A 23809-nucleotide genomic window follows, 5' to 3' on the forward strand; every position below is an offset into this window, starting at 1 on the left:
GGTCAATGGGCCAGAGACAGTCCCATTGCAGACAGTGGAGCCTTGGATGGAGGCTGAGCAGTCTTAAAGAGCCAGGCTGTGGACAGACCTGTACCAACCCAGCCACATAATGTCCCCAACCCCATGTCAACAGGAGCTGAGGGCCCCTCCATTTTACCTTCATTGATCGGACCCTCCTTCACAAAGTAAGAGCACAGACGGTTGAGCGCAGTGCTGTCACTGGAGCCTTGGATCAAGGCCTCCTCATCCAGAATCCAGAACAGGCCCTTGGGGTCTTCTGCCTGGCCCCCAGGGGTGGCATGGACCTAGAGGGGCAGGAGAAACAGACCAGCTATTGTAAGTAGGGCCAGGGAATATTGCTGAGGTCACTGGACTTCCCCTGGCGCCCATGAAGCACCTGAAGCCTCCCCACCCATACTTCTTGTGAGGGGTGAGGGCGGTTGCCTTTCCCGCCTGCTTGAAAAGCCCCTAGAGGAAAAGGAAGAAGCTGGAAGTGTGCTGCTCTTTCCAGCTTCTGATTTCAGTTCTATGTGCTTTTCACAGCTCAGGTGAGCATTGAAACAGATAGCAGAGCATCCATGAAGGTTGGAAGGAAAGGGAGAGAGAGAGAGAGAGAGAGAGAGAGAGAGAGAGAGAGAGAGAGAGAGAGAGAGAGAGAGAGAAGCTTTGTGCCCCAACACATACAAATGAAATCCAGTAAGCCTTGCAAGTGCATAGTCTGTATCAGGGAACTGCCATCAGTGCCGGAGGGAGAGAGCAAAAGCCAGAGGGATTATAGAGAGCCTCCAGGGATCGGGAGAAACAGCTCATCTTCTGGGGAAGAGAATAAACGCAGCTCCAGTGGAGAGGGGGTGCAGGAGTCGGAAGCGGCGAGGCGGTCCCATGACTCCTTGCCTGGGACAAGCGGGGAGGGAAGGGTTCCTCTGCTGCCCACGCCCTCTCTGCACAGAAGGCTTTCACGCAGAGAGGGAAGGCGGAGACTGGGCGTGAAGGAGCTTCTTTGCTGGAGGAAGTTTAAGAAACGCCCACTCACGGATTCAGCCAGTTGAGTCAGCCACGGGTGAGTGGCTCTCCGGACAGATAAAGTTTACATTAGCAGCCAGCCAGGGAGAGATTTGCCAGCTTGCGCACGAGCAACCCCTTGGAAACCTAACAGTCTGTTTACAAATCTCTGGCACCAAACTGTCACAAAATCACAGATCACAACTGTCACTGCTGATAGAATCATAAAAATCATCCAGCCTTGCCATGGTTCAAAAACATGGATCTGAGACATGGAACCTTCTGGATCTTCATAATATTTTTTTAAAAAAACCCAAAGGATTCCCTCCAAATCCCTACTAAATCATAGGTCACCTCTATGCATGTCCACAGATGTGTCCTGTGATTTGTTGGAAAGCTTGCTGTGAATGTGATCCTATGTAAAAATCATGAAAATCCTCACTATTCTGCATTTCTGTGGTTTTCACTGTGCGCTTGACCAGTGCAAGCTTTACTTTGAGGGTGTTTTGAGAGGAGCTCCATGTAAAAATCATGGAACTGCAAGAAAAATGCATTTCGGTTCTCCTGGATCAGATATTCATCCACATCCCTTGGAAAAGACAGAAAGTCTGTGTGTGCATCCTCAGTCTCCCTCTCTCTCTCTCTATGTCTGGGGGTGACCCTGGTGACAGGAAAAGCACCCAAAGGTGGCGTGCACAGTGCACTCTCAACATTCCAAGGGTGCTCATGGGCTACATGGTGCCCTGGGACCTTTATGGGCAGTCTCTTAGGCTGAAAGACAGGAATGGGTCCTGTGGTCTTACAGATACTGCTGAAGTGGAATTCCTATCTTGCCTTCACCATTCTGCCTGGGGCTGATGGGAGTCCAGCAGCAACTGAGGGACATATGTCCTCCATCTTGATACATAACACAATCCATATACACTTTTCTGTTGATAGTACTCCAAGTAAAGATCATTTCCCACCCACAGGCCACCCCCAGAAACCAAACTGTAATTTTGTCACTTGGAGAGAGAGAACCAAGTGTGCAAGCCTCCAATTGGACAGTGCCCGTGACGTCAGTTGTGATGGGTCACCAGACCAATTTAATGTTAGAATTAAGGTTATGTTTTGCATTTACCACCTATGGTGTGGGGTGGTTTGCATTTCCTGCCTTTAAATATATATATATAATTTTTATTAAATTTTCTGTTTTACAATTTCAAATAAACATTTTACATCCTTGTTATATCAATGACTTCTCTTCTTCTCTTTCCTTGGTTCATTTCCCTTCTTCATTTCCCTTGGTTCATGTGATGGGATGGTGAGCTGCTTGTGCGTAAAATCCTAGTCCCTCAGAGTTTGGCTAAGTCCACAAACCTCTGTCTGTGACGGAGCTCCTTAAGCATGGCTCCATCAGTCGCTCGTAGAATCGGACAGTGGGCGTTTACGGAACTTCTTCCAGCATAAAAGTTCCTTAACGGAAACGCGTTGTCAGCGCTGCCCAAGGTCCCAGCTCACACAAGACCAACGCTGCTTCTTGCTCAAGTTCAAAAGTCTTTATTGAAGTTCAGTCTCATTTCCAGACGTGCAGCGCGCAACGCTACATCTATCCGTCAGATCATAGAAGTCCCATCTGAATCTCCGCCCCCCTGACACCAGCTTAAGATTCTAGCTTTACTCCACCTCTTCCTCTGTTCCTTCTTTCTCTGGGTCCTTCTGCTAGTCGGAGTCTCTGCCCTCCGAGATTCTTCTGACGCTGATTCTCCCGACTCCTCCTCCCCCCTCTTTCGGGCTTTAGGACCTGGCTCCCAATCCGGGTTTTCTGCTGTCCCGCGCTCCTCCACATTTGAACTTGGCGCGCGCGCGCAGCCTCCCACTTTCCTTCTGACCGTTACACTTGTGTCACTGCTCCCCCTTTCGGGGAGGCTAGCTGGACCTGCCCTTCCCTCCGTCTCCCCACTCCCCGATGGAGGAGACGCTGGTCCTGACTCCCATGCCTCTTCTCCCCCACTGTGCTCTGGTGGGGGAACTGGCCCTACTTCTCCGCTACTCCTTTGGGACTCCCCTCTGGTTCCCTGTTTATGGATCGTCCCCTCTGGGATTCGCCTCGCCCTTACCATAGGCGCCCCCTCCTGGGAATCTTCTGATTCGCTGGAGAAGCTCATAGAATCTCTCGGTCCACTGTCATATTCCCCTACGCTCCCCTCTGATTCCTCTCCTCCGCTCTCTATTTGCTCTCTCCCCTGCTCTTCTGCTCCTGAGCCTCTGACATCCATCCCCCCCTCGAAGCCCCCCCTTCCCCCCTCCCCCTCTTCGGGTGTGGGTTCCAGGTGCTCCAGCGCTGGGGGTGTGAGTGCTGGCTTCCGTTCTCTCTCCCTGGTGTGCAACCGTCCAGCGGGATCAGGCCCCCCCACGATGGGTTCGTCGACGTCGACTTCCTCTGCTTCCATTTCTCTGCTGTCGTGCTCAAAACCAAGATCCTCCCCCCACACGTCCATGTCCTCCTCTCCCCCCGGTCCCTCGGGTGAGGCTGTGTGCAAGGGCCCCCTCAGCAGTTCCCTGCTCCACCCCACTTCTGGTTGAGTGTCCCACCAATAGGAGCGGTCCGTGGCAAACCCCGAGAGCGACCCCTCCGGGGAGCTCATCCCCGGCGTCGGCTCCTCATCTGAGGAGAAACCTTGGAACGTGCTGGCTGACAGTGTGGGTGTGAAAAGCCAGTCGTCAAAATACTCCGCCGGCATGGGTCTGTGTGGGAAGATCGAATGGAACTCGTCTTTGAGATAGTGCTCCTCCACGGCGTAGCACGGCACCCACTCGTTGGCGCTGGCCGGAGTACCCTCCCTGGCGAGGAGATATTCAACTCCCTCTTCCCCCCATCTGGAGTCCAAAATCTCTGTGACCTCGTTGAGTGGCGTCGCCCTCTGTGGTCCCTCCCCTGCTGGCGATGGGCTACGTGGAGCTGGTGCGGTCCCTGGCGCCTGAAACCTGTGGGGCGCCTTGTAAGGCGTGAGCACTGACCTGTGAAAGACTGGGTGCATTCTGGAGCCCTCCGGGAGTGTCAACCGGTAGGCCACTGGATTGATTTGTGCCGCGACCTGGTAAGGTCCCAGCTGCTTGTGTCCTAGCTTCCTCTTAGCTAGCGTTCTGGCCGGCACTGCCTGAGCTGCTAACCAGACCCAGTCCCCTACCTGTATGTCTTCCCCAACCCTCCTGTGCCTGTCTGCCTGCATCTTGTAGGCGTGTTTCGCGAGTTCCAAGTGCCTTCGGAGTTGCTCATGGACCTCCTGTAACTCTGCGGCTAAGTGCTCTGCCCCCCGTGGCTCCCCCTCTGCCTCGGTCTCCAACCCCGGGAAGGTTCTGGGGTGGCGCCCATTGTTGGCGAAGAACGGTGTCACCCCTGTAGACCCGTGCTTCGTGTTGTTGTAGGCAAACTCGGCTAGCGGTAGGTAGTCCACCCAGGTCGAGGGCTGTTGATTGGCGTAGCATCGCAGGTACTGCTGCATGATGGCGTTGACCCTCTCCGCTTGTCCGTTGGTCTGCGGGTGTCGTGCCGACGCTAAGTTGATCTTGACGTTCAGGATGCCCAGCAGCTTCTGCCAAAAGTTCGAGATGAATTGGCGGCCCCGGTCGGACAGGATGGACCGCGGCAGGCCGTGAGCTTTGAACACGTGGTCTATGAACAGCTTGGCGGTCTGTTCCGCTGTGGCCACCTTCGCGCACGGAATGAAATGCGCCATTTTGGTGAAGAGGTCTACGACCACGAGTACTGCTGTTTTGCCGCGCGAACTGGGCAGATCTGTAACAAAGTCCAGGGCCACTTTCTCCCATGGTTCGAGCGGCGTCTGCAGCGGTTCCAGCAGACCCGCCGGCTTCCTGTGTACTGGCTTGGCCCTTTGGCAGGTGTCACACCTGGAAACGTAATCCGCAACTTCTCCCCGCACCTTGGGCCACCAAAAGTCCCTGGTGACTAATTCCGCCGTCTTGTCCTTGCCGAAGTGCCCAGCGCTGGGCGCGTCGTGCAGCTGCTGCAAGACTCTCGCGCGAAGGTCTTCTCCCGGTACGTAGAGAGCCCCTTTGCGGAGGAGTAGTCCGTCGCGTATCTGGAACTCGTCGTCCCTCGCTGTGCCGTTTCGCACCTCCTCCATCTTGGTTTGCGCAAACGAATCCGCCTGTAGCGCACGACGGACTGCGTCCAGGTCCACTGCGGCTGAAGCGCACGCCCACACCTCTGGTGCGAAAATGTGTTTGGCCGCTGCCGGTGCCGCTTCCTCGAGATACTGCGGCTTCCTGGATAGCGCATCCGCCATGACGTTGTTGTCTCCCGGGATGTATTCTATCCGGAAATCGAAATCTGCAAAGAACTCCGCCCAGCGGATGTGTCTCTGGTTCAGGAATTTCGCCGTGCGCCAGTACTCCAGGTTCTTGTGGTCCGTGCGAACCTGCACCGTGTGTCTGGCTCCGACGAGGAAGTGCCGCCACGCCTTGAAAGCTGCATGAATGGCCAGCAACTCCCTGTCCCAGATGGTGTAGTTCTGCTCCGACGTGCTGAGCTTCCTGGAGTAGAATGCGCACGGTCTCCAGTCCCCTTGCGGATCTTGCTGCAACAGGACCGCCCCCACCGCTCTGTCCGAGGCGTCCGTTTCAACCCTCATCGGTTTGCTGGGGTTTACGTGTAGCAGCTGTTCTTCGGACGCGAAGAGACGCTTGAGCCTCCGAAAGGACTGCTCCGCCTGGTCCGTCCAGGTGAACTTCTTCTTCTTGGAGCTGAGGGTGTCCGTGATGGCCGCTGTCTCCTTCGCGAACCCCTTGATGAACTTGCGATAAAAGTTGGCGAAACCGACGAACTTCTGGACCTCCTTCCGGTTGCGCGGGCTCTTCCAGTCCAACACTGAGCGGACCTTGGCGCTGTCCATGGCAAGTCCCTTGTCGAACAGCTTGTAGCCCAGGAAATCCACCTCTGTCGTGTCGAACTGGCACTTCTCCAGTTTGGCGTAAAGTCTGTGCTCCCGTAGTCTCTGCAGGACCTCCTTGACGTCCTCCTCGTGCGCCTCCTGCGAGTCCGAAAAGATCAGGATATCATCTAAAAAGCAGACGCACTTCTTGTAGAGGAGTCCCGCTAGCACGTGGTGCATGAAAGCTTGGAAACAATGGGAGCCATTTTGGAGACCAAACGGCATGACTCTGTATTCATAGGTTCCTAAAGGCGTAAACATGGCTGTCTTCCACTCGTCGCCCTCCCGCATGCGTATAAGGTTGTAGGCCCCTCGTAAATCCAACTTGGTGAAGATCCGTCCCTTCCTCACCGTCGCGAGCAGGTCGTCAATTTTGGCCATGGGGAATGCTGTGGGCTTTGTCCTGGAATTGATGATTCTATAATCCACTATGAGCCTCCGTTCGGGCGTGTCTCTCTTCTTCACGAAAAACACGGGACTGCCCCCCACTGCTTTGGATTCCCGGATGAATCCCCGCTTCAAATTGCGATCTATGAACTCCCTGAGTTCTTGCATTTCGTCTTCAGACATGGAGTACAGTTTCCCAGTTGGCAGCGTCGCCCCTGGCAGGAGGTCAATCTTGCAGTCGTAGGGTCTGTGGGGAGGCAGCTTGTCTGCTTCCTTCTCGCAGAAGACTTCCAAAAAGTCCTTGTACTTGTTGGGCACCGCTTGCACCACGCCTAGGTGTAGCTGCGGTGCATCCTCTTGCCCCTCTCCTTCCTGGCAGGTCTGGATGCAGTGCGCTGCGCAGTAGGAAGAGCAGAAGGTCAATTGCCGCTGGTACCACGCTAATGCCGGGCTGTGCCTATCCAGCCAACTCATGCCCAACACTATGGGCGTGTCCGACAGGTGGGTGACGTTGAAACTGATGACTTCGCGGTGGTTTCCAATTTGCATCACCAGAGGCGGTGTTTGCTGTACCACCTCTCCTCCCAGTATCTTCCTGCCATCTACCGTGACAACATTTAGGGGCATCGTGGCTGGCAGGAGTGCTATGCGATGCTGCTTGACGAAGTCCAACCCTACAAAGTCTGCGTTGCTACCAGAGTCAATGGTAATAGGGACCTCCAGGGTGAGCCCATCGGGCAGCTGGAGCGATGCAGTGAGTTGCACCACTGGTTTGGGTGGGAGGGGGTCTGTGGGCTGCAAAATCTCTGGGGACTGTTTCACTGACTCGCCTGGTTGAGCCCCAGAGCCTCCATCTCCAACCAGGCGTCGCCTTTTCCCTGCTGCTCAACTCCCTGCTGAATTCCTCCTTTAACAGTTGCTGAGGCTGCAGTGTGCTTCTGGAGCCTCTGGGGACACTCTTTCGCCATGTGCTGTGCACTGTCGCAGATGTAACACTTCCTGCTCCCTCTAGGAGCCTTCGCCTTGACTGCTCCTGGTGTCTGGGCTCTGCTTGCTGTCTGAGCCCTTGCACCTCCGATTTCCATTGGCTCCTCTCCACTTATGAGAGGAGGCGTGGACTGAGCGCGCTCTGTCTCTCTGGGTAGGAAGGGAGTCGTTCTAACTGACGTGTTTGCTCTTCGCCCCTCCTCCCTGCTCCACGGGCGTTCTTCCAGGCGCACCCCAATTGCAAGCGCCCTTTGGACTACTTCTGTTGTATTTTGGGGTCTCTCCCCCCTCGCCAGTTCATCTTTAACGGCTCCATTCAGCCCCTCCCAGAACAGATCCCTGACGGCAGCTGAGTCCTTCTGCCAGCCCAGCACATTTACTAACCCAAAAAAGCGGGAATGATACTGGCGCACCGTCGCTCTCCCTTGTCGCAATCCATGCATTTCCCTTCTAGCGACATCCACATCCACCGTTGATTTAAAGCAAGCGTCCATGGCTCCAATAAAAGCGCTTGAATCTTTGAGGGCGGGGTCATTTTCGCGTAGCAAAGTTCGCAGCCACGACTTAGCTTCCCCATGCAGATGAGTGATTATGAAACCCACTTTCTCCTCCTCATCTCTAAAATCTTTCCGAAGCAAATTGAGCGCGAAGACTACTTCTGCTCTGAAGTTAGGGTACTGCTGCAGGTTCCCGTCAAAATGGCTCACAAGGCTTGCCCCCCTTTTCCCGAGGCTAACTCCCTCCGGCTTGGCTCCCAGCTGCCCCTCCTTTCCCCATTTGTCCCACCTGGCTTGCAGATCCTGGCAGAGCGCAGCTGTGTCTTCTTCTTTTTTCCTAGACGCAGCTAATTCTGCGTAGAGCGTTGACACCGCTTCCTGCAATTGCTTGACTTTTTCCTCAGTCGTCATCTTTGCCTATCTCCGTGAGCTCGCAGAGTTTATTTGAGATGGGACTTACTGTCAGCGCTGCCCAAGGTCCCAGCTCACACAAGACCAACACTGCTTCTTGCTCAAGTTCAAAAGTCTTTATTGAAGTTCAGTCTCATTTCCAGACGTGCAGCGCGCAACGCTACATCTATCCGTCAGATCATAGAAGTCCCATCTGAATCTCCGCCCCCCTGACACCAGCTTAAGATTCTAGCTTTACTCCACCTCTTCCTCTGTTCCTTCTTTCTCTGGGTCCTTCTGCTAGTCGGAGTCTCTGCCCTCCGAGATTCTTCTGACGCTGATTCTCCCGACTCCTCCTCCCCCCTCTTTCGGGCTTTAGGACCTGGCTCCCAATCCGGGTTTTCTGCTGTCCCGCGCTCCTCCACATTTGAACTTGGCGCGCGCGCGCAGCCTCCCACTTTCCTTCTGACCGTTACACTTGTGTCACTGCTCCCCCTTTCGGGGAGGCTAGCTGGACCTGCCCTTCCCTCCGTCTCCCCACTCCCCGATGGAGGAGACGCTGGTCCTGACTCCCATGCCTCTTCTCCCCCACTGTGCTCTGGTGGGGGAACTGGCCCTACTTCTCCGCTACTCCTTTGGGACTCCCCTCTGGTTCCCTGTTTATGGATCGTCCCCTCTGGGATTCGCCTCGCCCTTACCATAGGCGCCCCCTCCTGGGAATCTTCTGATTCGCTGGAGAAGCTCATAGAATCTCTCGGTCCACTGTCATATTCCCCTACGCTCCCCTCTGATTCCTCTCCTCCGCTCTCTATTTGCTCTCTCCCCTGCTCTTCTGCTCCTGAGCCTCTGACACGCGTCTTCTGGACTCTCGGCGTGACAGTTTCCGGCGAGGAGTGGGTGTCCCTATGGGAGGTCCTGAAACCTCCCCACTATTTTCGCTGGAAGTGTCTCTGAGCCCTCCCTCCGACTCACTTTCCCTTGGAGCTCTTCCTCTCCCCCTGCTGGTACCTTCCCCAGCTGATAAGTCTCTCTCAGCCTCTGTGAGCCCTTTCACCTCCTGCTTCTCCGATGGCAGTTCCCTGACAGTTCATATCTTAAATCTCTGCATATTTTACAAAAAGTATACCAATCGGTTTTCCACTATTGCATCCATCAAAACATATTTACCCTGTTGAATTTATCTTAATGCTGCCTGCATTTCCTGCCTTGGCACCATCATGGTCTTGGGCACCTCCACCCTTCATGCATAAACATGCCATTTCCATGCAAACTCAGAGGGCAGCTCCCAGCATATTCACTGTATATTTTTCAACACCTGCCAAAAATGTTATTGTTTAAACAAGCCTACGCAGATGCTAAGAAAGTTGAGGTAATTTTACTCTGTTTCAGTATTTTAATTTTGCATGTTTTAAAGTATGGTTGTGAATTTTTGCCTTTGATTTCCCAGCAATCCCTCCAGGCCTATGGTAATCATTCTGCTCTTGCCACAAGGACTTCAAAGCTCTCCATCTTCACTCTCTGCCACAGGAAAAGTCTTAATGTAGCAGCAAACACAGCCGCATCCTTCACAGAAAAACAAGATCCCTCAACTGGGTATTCTGCATTGCACTTAAATTCCTGCCAGGCCAAGGCAGTGGCAAAATGGCAGCACTCACCTCCCTCCCCCATTCCACACACCCCTTTCATTTCTTAATTACCTGGGATGAGTTTTGATCTGCAATGGCTACTGTGGTTGCTGGGGAGACTTCGGGGAGATCAAATGGCACCTCAATATTTTCCTAGAAGACATGAAGGACAAAGACAGAGTTTATATTTGAGTGATAGAACAAAAGAACCCATCTCACACACTTAAAAAAATATATATAGTCGTGTATTTTTACTTTTTCTCTCTGCCTTTGGTGGCATTCTGAAGCTTGCTGATCAAAGCAACCTCTTTGAAGTGCCAACTCCTCTGGAGCCAGAGTTGTCTCCCATCTTCCAAGTCATTCTTGTCGCAATGGCGGGGGTGGGGTAAATATTAAGCAGGCTTCATAAGCAATAGGTGCCCTGACAATAAGAGGACGTCGGGAGAATGCACCACACAAGACCTAGTCATTTCCTTAAAATGGGGAGCTTCCCCACGAAAATGTTGTGGATTCTACACCCCATTCATCATATATTCTTTGCAAATGCAGGTGCTGAGTAAAGATCATAGAATCATAGAACTGTAGAGTTGAAAGGGACCCTGAGGATCATCTACTCCAACCCATGCAATGCAGGAATCTCAACTAAAGCATCCATGACAGGTGGCCATACAGCTTCTACTTAAAAACCTTCAAGGTCCACAACCTCCCCAGGGAGACAGTTCCTCTCTCAAACAGCTCTTACTGTCAGAAAGTTTTTCCTGATGTTTAGCTGGAATCTCCTTTCTTGAAACTTGAAGCCAGAGCAGGAGAAAACAAGCTTGTTCCCTCTTACATAGAAGAGGGACAGCCCTCTTTTCCAGGCTAAACATACCCAGCAACTGTTCCTCATAAGGCTTGCTTTCCAGATCCTTGATCATCTTGGCTGTCCACCTTTGCACACTTTTCCAGCTTGTCAATATTCTTCTCACCAAGGCAGAATAGAGTTGAACTATTACTTCCCTTCTCCTGGACACTAGACTTCTTTAGATGTAGCCTAGTATAGTATTAGGTTTTTTTGCTCCTGTATCACACTCATGTTAAGCTTGTTGCCCACCAAGACCCCTAGATCCTTTTCATATTTACTGCTAGTAAGCCAGGTGTCCCCCATCTTATATTTGTGCATCTGGTTCTTCCTGCCTAAGTGCAGAACCTTAAGTTTGTTCCTATTGAAATTCATTTTGTTAGCCTGGGCCCATTTCCCAATTCTGTTAAGCTCATTTTGAATCTCAATTCTGTCTTCTGTGGCATTAGCTACCACTCCCAGTTTGGTGTCATCTGCACATTTGATAAGCACCCCCTCAATTCCTTCATTTATAAAAATGATGAACAACAATGGCCCAGGAGAGAACCCTGCGGCACCCCGCTTGTCACTTTTCCCCAAAATGAAGATGGGGTTCGCCCAAGATGGGACAAAAACGGGGGCTTCAAGGGTTGCAGAAGCAGAAAAATATTTTGGGGCAAATCTTAAGGAGGGGGGAAAGCAAGCCCTGAAACAGGCCAGTGAGGATGCTCAGGGGCCAGAGAATGCTGAGTGTCTATCTGGGGAAGGGGAAGTGGGAAAAGGTGTTAATGGGATGGAGTATTATTTGTATATATTTTAGAATTTTATATATGGATGTTTTATGATGGCCTGTATTTGTAATTCCTAATGAAGGTTTGACAAAATAAAAAGTAAGTAAGTGTGAATGGAAAGAGCCTGATTGGCTGGCAGGCACAATGAATAGAAGTACTCCATACTGCAACTTTTTGTTCCATTCTCAGGGAGAGGACTCTGGGTTTTGAGCTGAACTATCAGAAGGTGCCTGGAGTGGTTTAATCCCATGCCTCACCTCCTGATCCACCCATACTCTGCTTCTGCTGAGCTTGATGTTTCAAGGGCATTTTCTAGGCTGCAGAACCAGCCTGCTTAACCTCAGAGCTCACTCTTCCATTCAACTGATTCACCTCTGCTGTTAGGAGAACACTCTGATGCTCCTGCTACCTTCGTTTTATGGCTGCTTTGGATCGTAACCCCTGACTGGCTTTTCCCTCTCAGGGCATCCCAACTTATTCTCCTTTGTTGGTCTAGTGATCCCCAGCTTTTCCACGTCCACCTGATCCTGACCCAAACACACACATGCAAAGAGAGAGAGAAAAGCAACTGCTTGGAGCCTGACAGGGAGCGCTGTACGAGGCATACTCATTTTTTTTGGTCAACAGCACAGTAAAAAAAGGTAAAGGACCCCTGACAGTTAAGTCCAGTCACGAATGACTCTGGGGTTGCGGCGCTCACCTCGCTTTACTGACCGAGGGAGCCAGCGTTTGTCCGCAGACAGTTTTTCCGGGTCATGTGGCCAGCATGACTAAGCCGCTTTTGGCGAAACCAGAACAGCACACAGAAAAACCATTTATCTTCCCGCCGGAGCGGTACTGTGATGGGATGGTGAGCTGCTTGTGCGTAAAATCCTAGTCCCTCAGAGTTTGGCTAAGTCCACAAACCTCTGTCTGTGACGGAGCTCCTTAAGCATGGCTCCATCAGTCACTCGTAGAATCGGACAGTGGGCGTTTACGGAACTTCTTCCAGCATAAAAGTTCCTTAACGGAAACGCGTCTTCTGGACTCTCGGCGTGACAGTTTCCGGCGAGGAGTAGGTGTCCCTATGGGAGGTCCTGAAACCTCCCCACTATTTTCGCTGGAAGTGTCTCTGAGCCCTCCCTCCGACTCACTTTCCCTTGGAACTCCTCCTCCTCTCCCCCTGCTGGTTCCCTCCTCAGCTGAATAGTCTCTCTCAGCCTCTGTGAGCCCTTTCACCTCCTGCTTCTCCGATGGCAGTTCCCTGACATCCACCTCCCCTCCAGGGCCCCCTTCACCCCCTTCCCTCCCCTCCTCTGCGGGAGGCGAGGGAGCAAAACCCCTGAAAGAACCTCCCTCATCTTCCGAAGTTTTGAACACTTCCCTCCACCGGTTGCTGTTTCCGGTTTCTAAGTACTCCTCCTCATCGGAGTCTGTTCCTTCTTCCAACTCCGATTCCCTGAATCCTTCCAGTTCCTCCTCATCGTCGGTGGTGCCAAAGTACTCCCTCCGGAACCTCGCTACTGGCTGAGGTTTCCTGGGGAACCTTTGGTGGAACGTTTCGATCAAGATCTCGTCACTGACCTCCTCTGCCGTCACCCAGGTGTTTTCTGACTCCGGTTCCCCTTCCCACGCGACCAAATACTCCACCTGATTACCCTTCCACCTGGAGTCGATGATCTCCGCCACATGGTTGCTGCTTTCCCTTTCTTCTAAGACTGGCCCCCGTGTGGATACCCCTTCACCTTCCCCCCTATATGGTGACAGTAATGACCTGTGGAATACTGGGAGCAGTTTCATGTGGTTCGGTAACCGGAGTCTGAAAGCCACTGGGTTGACCTGTTGGATGACCTCAAATGGTCCCAATCTTTTGGGTCTCAATTTCTTGCAACCCCCCTTGAACGGCAACCCTTGGGTTGACAGCCAGACCTGACTCCCCACCCTGATGGTTTCACCTTCCCTTCTGCTCTTGTCTGCCTGCCTCTTATATTCTTCTTTGGCCCTTTCTAAGTTGAGTTGGAGTTGACGATGGATCGCTTCCATTTCTTCTACAAAATGTTCGGCGGCCGGGACACTCCATCTCTCCCCTCCTCCCCCTGGAAACGCCCTGGGGTGGCACCCATAATTAGCCAAAAGGGGGCTCATCCCGGTGGACACATTCTCCGCATTATTGTAGGCAAATTCCGCTAGCGCCAACTTTTCGACCCAATCGTTCTCTCTGTCATTGACATAACACCTCAGGTATTGTTGGAGGATACCGTTTCCTCTCTCCGCCTGCCCATTGGTCTCAGGGTGCCTGGCAGTCGAAAAATTGACCTCTACGTGCAACAAGCTCATAAGTTTCCTCCAGAACCTGGACGTGAACTGTTTCCCTCTGTCGGAGACCACCCTCAAGGGGGCGCCATGCAGCCTAAAAATATGTTCTACAAACAATTTCGCTGTCTCTTCCTCCGTGACTGCATGTGAGCAAGCTACAGAGTGACCCATCTTAGTTAACAGGTCTACTACGACCAGTATGGCGGTTTTCCCCTGGGATTTAGGCAGATCAGTCATAAAATCTATCGATACCGCCTCCCACGGTCGTTCTGGTGTGGGTAACGGTTCTAATAACCCCGCCGGCGCCCGCCTTTCTCCTTTGGCTCTCTGGCATTGGTCACACCCTCTTACATACTCCCGTACATCCTCCCTCACCTTGGGCCACCAAAATTCCCTGGTCACCAACCACATGGTCTTGTGTTGCCCAAAATGCCCCGCTGTGGGGTTGTCGTGCAGCTGTTTGAGTACTCTCCCCCTCAATTCCCCTTCGGGTATATATAGTGCCCCTTTGTAATACAATGCCCCGTTTCTTTCTTCAAAACCTCCGGGGTCTTCTCCCTCTCTCCTTAAACCTCTGAGCTTATTCTGGGCGTATTCATCATTTACCGTTCCCTCTACCAGTTCCCTTTGCCCCACCCAGGCCGCCCCACACACCCAGCGGTCCTCTGGGATGATATGTCTCTCTTCAGGCGCTCCCTCCCCCTCCAAATATTCAGGTTTGCGTGAGAGAGCGTCCGCTCTGATGTTTTCTGGACCTGGCACATAGCAAATTTCAAAATGGAATTTGGAGAACTCCTGGGCCCACCTCACTTGTCGTTGGTTGAGCACTCGTGCCGTTCTCCAATACTCCAAATTCTTGTGGTCCGTACACACTTGCACCTTATGCTGTGCGCCAATTAGTAAATGTCTCCATCTCCGGAACGCTTCGTGAATGGCGAGTAGTTCTCGGTCATATACGGTGTAGTTCCTCTCGGATTTGTTCAGCTTACGCGAAAAGAAGGCACACGGTCTCCACTCCGACTTATTCTTCCCCGGCTGAAGCAGCACCGCCCCCACCGCCCGGTCTGAGGCATCAGTTTCCACTCTCATGGGTTTTTGTAAATCCACATGCAGGAGCTGTTCTTCCGAAGCGAATGCCCTTTTCAATTCCTCAAATGCTTGCTCCGCCTCCGCCGTCCAAACGAATTTCTTCTTGCTGCTGAGACAGTCCGTGATGGGAGCCGTTAAGTGGGCAAAGTTCTTGATGAATTTACGGTAAAAGTTCCCAAACCCTAAGAACCTTTGCACATCCTTTTTCGTTTTCGGTGTCTTCCATTCCAGCACCGCCTGGACCTTGCCTGGATCCATGGCTAATCCCTTGTCTGATAAGCGGTACCCCAGGAATTCCACCTCCTTGGTGTGAAACTGACACTTCTCCACTTTCACCCACAGCTGGTTTGCTTGCAGTTGGCTCAGCACTTCCCTGACATCCTTTACATGCTGCTCCTCATTCTCTGAATATATCAACACGTCATCGAGGAAGGCCACGCAATTCTTGTAGAGCAGAGGTCCCAGGACGTGGTTCATGAACGATTGAAAACATGCTGAGCCTGATTGTAATCCGAAGGGCATAACTAAATATTCAAAAGCCCCCAAAGGGGTGAACATGGTGGTTTTCCATTCATCCCCTTTCCTTATTCGTATCAGGTTGTATGCCCCTCTCAGGTCCAGTTTCGTGAATATCTTTCCCTTCCTCACCCTGGTCAAAATGTCATCAATTCTGGGCATGGGGGAAAGTCACTGGTTCTGACACTGCATTTAGGGCCCGGTAGTCCACTACAAGCCTGGGTTTATCCGTGTGTTTTTTTTGTCCACAAAAAACACTGGGCTCCCCCCCACCGCTCTGGACTCTCTGATGAAGCCCCTCTTCAGGTTTTTATCAATAAACTCCCTTAACTCCTGCATTTCCCTGTCTGACATGGCGTACAGCTTGCCCACGGGGAGCTGGGCTCCAGGGACCAGGTTGATTTGGCAGTCAAAGGCTCTATGCGGTGGTAGTTTATCTGCTTCCCTTTCGCTGAAGACCTTGCTCAGGTCAGCGTATTGTTTGGGCACCTTCCCTTTGTCCGTCACTTCCGTCCCTGCTAGAAAGGCTTTTGCCCCTTCCGGCACCTTTCCCTCTCTGCAGTGTTCCAGGCAATGTGCTGACCCAAAGGAGACCACTCTCTGATGCCAGCCCACTAGCGGATCATGCAACGCTAGCCAGCTCATTCCCAAAATAACGGGAGCCCCTCCCAGGGTGGCCACATTGAACGCTATCCTTTCGGTGTGCCTGGCCACCCTCATAACCATTGGGACGGTCTGTAGGCTAACTTCTCCTCCCAACAGCTCCCTCCCATCGATCGTGGTCACCTGCAGGGGGTTACTTAAAGGGAGTATCTGTATCTGGTGTTCAGCTGCAAACGCCTTACTCATAAAATTACAGGAGCTGCCTGAGTCCAATAGCGCCTTTGTCTTTAGTGGGTATCCGTTTGCCAGCTCTAGCAACACCTCTATTACTAGGGCTGGTCTTGGAGGTTCCGGCGTGGGCACTTTTACTGCTCCTTGGCCTGGCTGCTGTGCCCTGACGGTGGCAGCCAGGCGTTGGCTTTTACTGGCTCCTGGACTCCTTCCTCCTTCCCCCCAACAGCTCCCGCCATCCCTTGCCATTCCTTTCTTTGCGGGCAGACTCTGGCAAAGTGACCTGGCTGCTGGCAGAGATAACATTTCTTGGTGCTCTTCCCCTCCTTCTTCCGCCCTTCACTGGGATTTGAAACTGCGCGCGCGCGCGCTGTTCCAATTTCCATCGGCTCTCCTGGCGGGAAATTTGGCTCCGGAATCTCTGGAATGAGGAAATCCCTCCAACGCTCTCCTTTCCCTTCCCGCTTCTCCAAGGCTCTCGCCTCCTGGCGCGCTCCAATGGTCAGCGCTGATTTGGTCAGCTGGTCCATAGACTCCGCCCTGGGCGCCCGGGAAAGTTCGTCTTTCACCGCCGAAGAAAGCCCCTCTTCAAAAAGCATTTGAATGGGTTCCGCCGATAGGTCCCACCCCAATTTATGTATCAGCATTGTAAACTCAGTCCAGTACTCACGAACCGATCGGCTCCCCTGTTTACAAGCCATCAACTGTCTGCGCACCAGTCCCTGCTCAATCTCGCTGGAAAACATCAAATCCATGGCGCGAAAAAACTTCCTCGTGTCCTTCAGCATTTCACTATTCCCTGCCATCAGGGGTCTAACCCAGTCTCTCGCCCCCCCTTCGAGATGGCCAACCACAAACGCCACTCGCGATGTCTCGTCGGGAAAGTCGTCAAACTGCAGCTCGAGAGCATACTGCATCTCTGTCCTAAAGGCTTGATAGTTCCTGGGGTCCCCCCCAAACTTCTGCACCAATCCTGGCATCTTTCTTGCTAGTGGGGCGCCTTTTGCCTTTTCTGCATCCTGCGCCCTCCTTTCCTCTAGCCTCGCCGTTTGCAGCGCTAGCTGGACTTCCAACACCCTGTACCTTTCTTCCAGGCTTGGACCCTCTCCAGCTCCTCCTGCTCCCCCGGTTCCGGCTGGGTTGCTCATGATGCCTCTCTGCACAAGCTGCTTTCAGGCACTGTCCGATTGCTGTGATGGGATGGTGAGCTGCTTGTGCGTAAAATCCTAGTCCCTCAGAGTTTGGCTAAGTCCACAAACCTCTGTCTGTGACGGAGCTCCTTAAGCATGGCTCCATCAGTCGCTCGTAGAATCGGACAGTGGGCGTTTACGGAACTTCTTCCAGCATAAAAGTTCCTTAACAGAAACGCGTCTTCTGGACTCTCGGCGTGACAGTTTCCGGCGAGGAGTAGGTGTCCCTATGGGAGGTCCTGAAACCTCCCCACTATTTTCGCTGGAAGTGTCTCTGAGCCCTCCCTCCGACTCACTTTCCCTTGGAACTCCTCCTCCTCTCCCCCTGCTGGTTCCCTCCTCAGCTGAATAGTCTCTCTCAGCCTCTGTGAGCCCTTTCACCTCCTGCTTCTCCGATGGCAGTTCCCTGACAGGTACCTATTTATCTACTTGCACTTTGATGTACTTTCGAACTGCTAGGTTGGCAGGAGCAGGGACAGAGCAACGGGAGCTCACCCCGTCGTTCAAACTGCCAACCTTCGATCAGCAAGCCATAGGCTCAGTGGTTTAGACCACAGCGCCACCTACTTACCACAACAGCACAGTTGTTTGCAATAATTAAAACACAGCATTAAAAACAGGTTAAACAACTCACACTCACATTGATTAAGTGGGTCTTTAAAAATACGTGTCTCAACTGCCAAAGGTCAGAGCAAAGAGCTGCATCTTCAGCATTTTTCAGAAGCTGTACAATGAAGGTGCCAGGTGCCCTCTGTGGGGAGGGATTCCCACAGCTTAAGGGCTGCCACAGAGAAGGCCCTCTCCTGGGCTGCTGACCCCTGAACTTCTGAAAGTAGTGGAACAACCAAGAGGCCCCCTCTTCCAATCTCAGCACCCAACGGGGTCTGTGGGTGGTATTTTAGGTATTGTTGGCCTGAGTCATTTAAGGCTTTGAACACTGATGTGAGCACCTTAAATTGGGCCTGGAAATGAGTTGGCAGCCAATGCAGCTGTTTTATAGGCAACCCCAGCCATTAATCTAGCTGCTGCATTTAGGACCAGCTGGAGTGTCCAAGTTGCCTTCAAGGGCAGCACCAAGTAGGGCGCGTTGCAATAATCCAGCCTGGAAGTTATCAGATTGTGGAGACTCACCTCCTGGTACCTCTCCAGTGTAGACACAAAGGTTCTCTTGTAGAAGAGGCCCTGCAGCCGCTCCTGTGTATAGTTGTGACAGAACTCCTCAAAAGTCGCTGCACGCTCTCTCTTCTGGTGCCGGGGGTTGTGGAAGCCAGGCGTGTCCACCACCATGATCGAGGCCATGGAGAGGGAACTTGAAGAGAAGGACCTAGGGAAAGGGTGGTTAGGATAGAGTGCCTTGTTTCCATGCAAAATCCAGGTCTGGTCTTTGATGTTCATTTATTTATTTGTGTACTTCATTTATACCCCTACTTTCTTTTCTCCGAAGAGCTCAAGGTGGTATACATGGTTCTCCCCCCTCCTCCTCATTTCATCGCCACAACAACCCTCTGAGGTAGGTTAGGCTGAAAGGCGGTGACGGGCCCAAGGTCACCCAGTGGGATTATTTGAACCCTAGTCTGCCGTATCGTAGTCCAACCCTCAAATCATAGAATCACAGAATTGTAGAATTGTAAGGGACCCCAAGGGTCCTCTAGTCCAACCCCCTGCAGTGCAGGAATATCAACTAAAGCACCCACGACAGATGGCCAACCAACCTCTGCTTAAAAACCTCCAATTCCACTGTCCATTCCACTGTCAAACAGCTGTTGCTGTTAGAAAGTTCTTTCTGATTTTGAGTTGGAATCTCCTTTCTTCTAACCACTGTACCACATCTCTTGTTAAGACTGCCATAGACTTCTGCCTGAAATCATGGAGAGATGATGGGCTAGATGGCCCCAGGGTCTGACCTATGTCTGTAGCATTCTAGTTTAAAAAGGCGGGCAAGACATCCAAAGACTTTGTGGTCCAATATCTGCAGAGATCATCTCAAGGCCTTTGGCTGTGGATGGAACTCCAGGTAGTCTTTTCAATGTTTGGGACCCAAGGAAGGGCTTTTAAAAAGACCTTGCTTGCACAAAGAGCATTCACTCCTTACAAGGTTAGCAGTAGATGTCAAAACTTGCTGACTGGTAGAAGCCAGATACATATTTCATTGGAATAGGTGCCACATTTTGGTTTCAGCAGAGCAAGGTAAAAGGAGTGCTTCATCTGGTTGACCAGCTACAGCTGTTCCTGGATGGAGATAGCCCGACCACTGTAATCCATGCCTTGGCAACCTCAAGGTTGGATTACTGCAATGTGCTCTGTGTGAGGCTGCCATTGCACCTGGTGCAGAAGCTGGTGCAGAATCCAGTGGCCAGAATGCTGAAGGGGTCAGCAACATGGAACACCATTGTTAAAATCTCTGCACAGGCTACCCATCTGCTTCCAGACCAGGCCAAAGGTTCTTGCAGGGGTGAAACTAAGGGGGTTTGCCAGGACTTTTGCTCTGGGTGAAGCCTCCAGAGGGTGCCATGGAGGCTCTTAATCCGAGGACTGTCTGGGCTTCTCTCTGACCCCCTCCTCTCTTTCCCAGGCACCCTCTCATGTAAAAACCTTCCTTGCAATAATTTAAAAAGCAGAAAGCAGGATTGCAGCTCAGCAGCACCATCTACTTTCAGCTTCCCACCACCCATGAAAGAAAAGGCAGACATGAACTGGTTCAGGGGCCCAGCAGTGCCCCTCACATGTTGCCATCAGCAGGTTCCTTGTTCCCACCGGCTCCAGTCCAGCACAGCCAATAGTCAGGGTTTATGGGAGTCATAGTCTAAACATGGTGTTATAGTTTTTTTGGGGGGAGACCCCCATAAACCCTATAAAATTATAAATGGTAGGATTTTGATTATTTGGGATGTGAAGGGAGAAATACAAGCCACAGAGGAACCCCTGGGCTAGCCTATGCAAAATGACCCAGTCAAGCTAGGGTCATTAAGAAATAATACAGGATCATGGAGAGCCATTGGCAATGCAAGAGAACTGTCCTTTCCCTTGCCCTGAGGGGTGAACAGAGACTGGGGGTTTGGAAGGCTGCCAGGGTAACTGGGAAAGGGAGTTTTGAGTAAGGGCTGCTGGAAAGAAGAAAGACTGGGATTCATTTTGGACAGGCTGGCTGAAGGCATGCTGTAAGAGCTGGACTCCCTCCATGCAGATTGAAGGTGTAAATAAGTGAATAAACCATATTTCTTAAGGCCATAACGGTCTCTGCTGTTTCTCAATACTTTAAAGGAACACAGACTCTGGGTGAGTGCCTCGAACCCCTAGGAATCTTGCAGAGTCGGGGTGGGGGTGGCACACAACTTTTGGAACAATATGAAGGATTAGGGTTGCCATATTTCAAAAAGAGAAACCAGAGTTGGGAGGGACCCAACGTGTCATCACAGGCTGATGCCAATGTCCCTTGTAACCTTGTCTATTCCAGGTTTCTCCCACATATGAGCAGGGCCAAAGCACACAAGCAACATTCAGAAAATTGTATATGAGCAGGATAGATCACTCCTGCTTACTGTGCACATCACCTTCATAGCCCAAACATCACTGAACGGCCATGAAACAACAGCTTTGAAAGAGCCACATTCTTCCCCTTTTGCAAGCTTTACTATGCAGGAATGGTAGGAAATGTCACGGCTAAAAATTGGTTGCTGCTTCTTTAATGCTTAAAAAAGCTGGGTCAGCATGAGTCAGTTACCTGCTGACTCATATATAGTATATATATATGACTCATATATAGTATATGTATATAGTATAGTATATGTATATATAGTGTGAGAAATGTTAGTTTGGGTTGTGTTGATTGGTTGGTTAGTGAAAGCTGGTAGTGTTGATGTGTGTGCAGTTGGTCAGTCGCTTTTGCAGAAAGACTTTTAAGAATAAAAGCAGAAAGTACTCTGCAAGGATACTTTTCTCGTGGACTCTTTTATGCCGACAAGGGTCTGAGGGCCAGGCTGAGGCAACAAAGGGAGGTCAGAACCTTTTTTTTGCTTTTTACTGCTTTTTACAAACACTGACAGGAAATGTGGCAGGAAATATCAGCCTGAAACACGGCAAAGTGTACTGGAGACTTGGCCCCACATCAAATTGTGTCCCCACCTTCTCCAGCCTGACTGAACAAGGCAAGAAGCGACATCTGGCAACCTGTGTGCCAATGACAAGTATGAAGGGAAGTTTGCTTTGTTTCAAATGGAGACTGTTAACAAAACATTTTGCCTGCAATGGCTAGAAGCAGGGAGAAGGAGCACCTGTGGCCAGTGCTTTTTTTCTTGAAAAATGTTTAGGCCGGGGTACTCTTATTTTCCTACTCATATTGAAATACTGCCCCTCAATGAGGCCAAACTTAGATTCACAAAATGTTTAGGGGTATGCATACCCCTGCATACCCCCAGAAAAAAAGCACTGCTTGTGGCCATCCGCATCACCTCTGCCCAGTTCCCGGAACAAACGAAATCTCTATTTAGAATTAACTCCAGAGAATTTCAAGTCATAGCTAACGATGTGCCCTGCAATTCTGAAAGTGCAGTGATACCCAAAAGCTATTCAAGTTTGTTTTAAACTCAAAAAGGAGCATCAATGTTTGGCTTTAAAAGAGGTTTAGTGGCTATTAACTAAGATGGCTCTGCTCTGTCTCCACAGTGGGAGAGGCAGCAATGCTTCTGAATGCCAGAAACCACAGGGCGTGGGACAATGTTCTTGTGCTTGGGTCCTGCTTGTGGGTTTCCCACAATGGGCATCTGGTTGGCCACCGTGAAGAGAGGATGCTGGACTCGATGGGTCCCCATTGGCCTGGTCCAGCTACAGGACTCTCTTCTTACGTTGTTATGACAGGCTGCATTTCCACTTGGGTCACTTAAAAGGCCAAGATGATTCTTTTGCATTTGGGAAAGGAAGAATGCATGCATGCACAGCACACAGTGAAAGTGATATTCAAGAGAGAAGTTGCCATAAATACCACATTCTCCCAAAGATGAGTGCTAAGACAGAGAATAAACCCTCTAAGATTTGAAGGCAGAAGAAAATCTCTCTGATCTAAGAACTATGTAACTAGGGAAGTGTCAGGGAACTGCCATCGGCTCAGGGGCGAGAGGGAAAAAGCCGGATGGATTACAGAATCATAGAATCATAGAATCATAGAGTTGGAAGAGACCACAAGGGCCATCGAGTCCAACCCCCTGCCAAGCAGGAAACACCATCAGAGCACTCCTGACATATGGTTGTCAAGCCTCTGCTTAAAGACCTCCAAAGAAGGAGACTCCACCACACTCCTTGGCAGCAAATTCCACTGTCGAACAGCTCTTACTGTCAGGAAGTTCTTCCTAATGTTTAGGTGGAATCTTCTTTCTTGTAGTTTGGATCCATTGCTCCGTGTCCGCTTCTCTGGAGCAGCAGAAAACAACCTTTCTCCCTCCTCTATGTGACATCCTTTTATATATTTGAACATGGCTATCATATCACCCCTTAACCTCCTCTTCTCCAGGCTAAACATGCCCAGCTCCCTTAGCCGTTCCTCATAAGGCATCGTTTCCAGGCCTTTGACCATTTTGGTTGCCCTCCTCTGGACACGTTCCAGTTTGTCAATGTCCTTCTTGAACTGTGGTGCCCAGAACTGGACACAGTACTCCAGGTGAGGTCTGACCAGAGCAGAATACAGTGGCACTATTACTTCCCTTGATCTAGATGCTATACTCCTATTGATGCAGCCCAGAATTGCATTGGCTTTTTTAGCTGCCGCGTCACACTGTTGGCTCATGTCAAGTTTGTGGTCAACCAAGACTCCTAGATCCTTTTCACATGTAGTGCTCTCAAGCCAGGTGTCACCCATCTTGTATTTGTGCCTCTCATTTTTTTTGCCCAAGTGCAATACTTTACATTTCTCCCTGTTAAAATTCATCTTGTTTGTTTTGGCCCAGTTCTCTAATCTGTCAAGGTCGTTTTGAAGTGTGTTCCTGTCCTCTGGGGTGTTAGCCACCCCTCCCAGTTTGGTGTCATCTGCAAATTTGATCAGGATGCCCTTGAGTCCATCATCCAAGTCGTTGATAAAGATGTTGAATAAGACCGGGCCCAAGACAGAACCCTGTGGCACCCCACTAGTCACTCTTCTCCAGGATGAAGAGGAACCATTGATGAGCACCCTTTGGGTTCGGTCAGTCAGCCAGTTACAAATCCACTGAGTGGTAGCATAGTCAAGACCGCATTTTACCAGCTTCTTTACAAGAATATCATGGGGCACCTTGTCAAATGCCTTGCTGAAATCAAGGTAGGCTACATCCACTGCGTTCCCTTCATCTACCAGGCTTGTAATTCTGTCAAAAAACGAGATCAGGTTAGTCTGACATGACTTATTTTTCAGAAATCCATGCTGACTATTGGTGATCACAGCATTCCTTTCCAGGTGCTCACAGACTGTTTGCTTAATGATCTGCTCC

At 51.1% G+C, this 23809-nt stretch overlaps 1 protein-coding gene across 1 annotated transcript in view; it reads right to left on the bottom strand.

Moving 5' to 3' along the window:
- Positions 1-23809, bottom strand: part of LOC128406013 (unconventional myosin-XVIIIb-like) — a 176338-nt gene that overhangs the window by 94913 nt on the left and 57616 nt on the right. Inside the window, exons 9-11 of the mRNA XM_053373062.1 lie at positions 18489-18681; positions 9895-9975; positions 158-305 (exon numbers count right to left, since the gene is read on the bottom strand). Of these exons, the coding sequence (XP_053229037.1) occupies positions 158-305; positions 9895-9975; positions 18489-18681 (422 nt within the window). The remainder of the gene's footprint in view (positions 1-157; positions 306-9894; positions 9976-18488; positions 18682-23809) is intronic.

This window comes from Podarcis raffonei, chromosome W (assembly GCF_027172205.1).
Source record: "Podarcis raffonei isolate rPodRaf1 chromosome W, rPodRaf1.pri, whole genome shotgun sequence".
NCBI classification, from domain to species: Eukaryota; Metazoa; Chordata; class Lepidosauria; order Squamata; family Lacertidae; genus Podarcis; species Podarcis raffonei.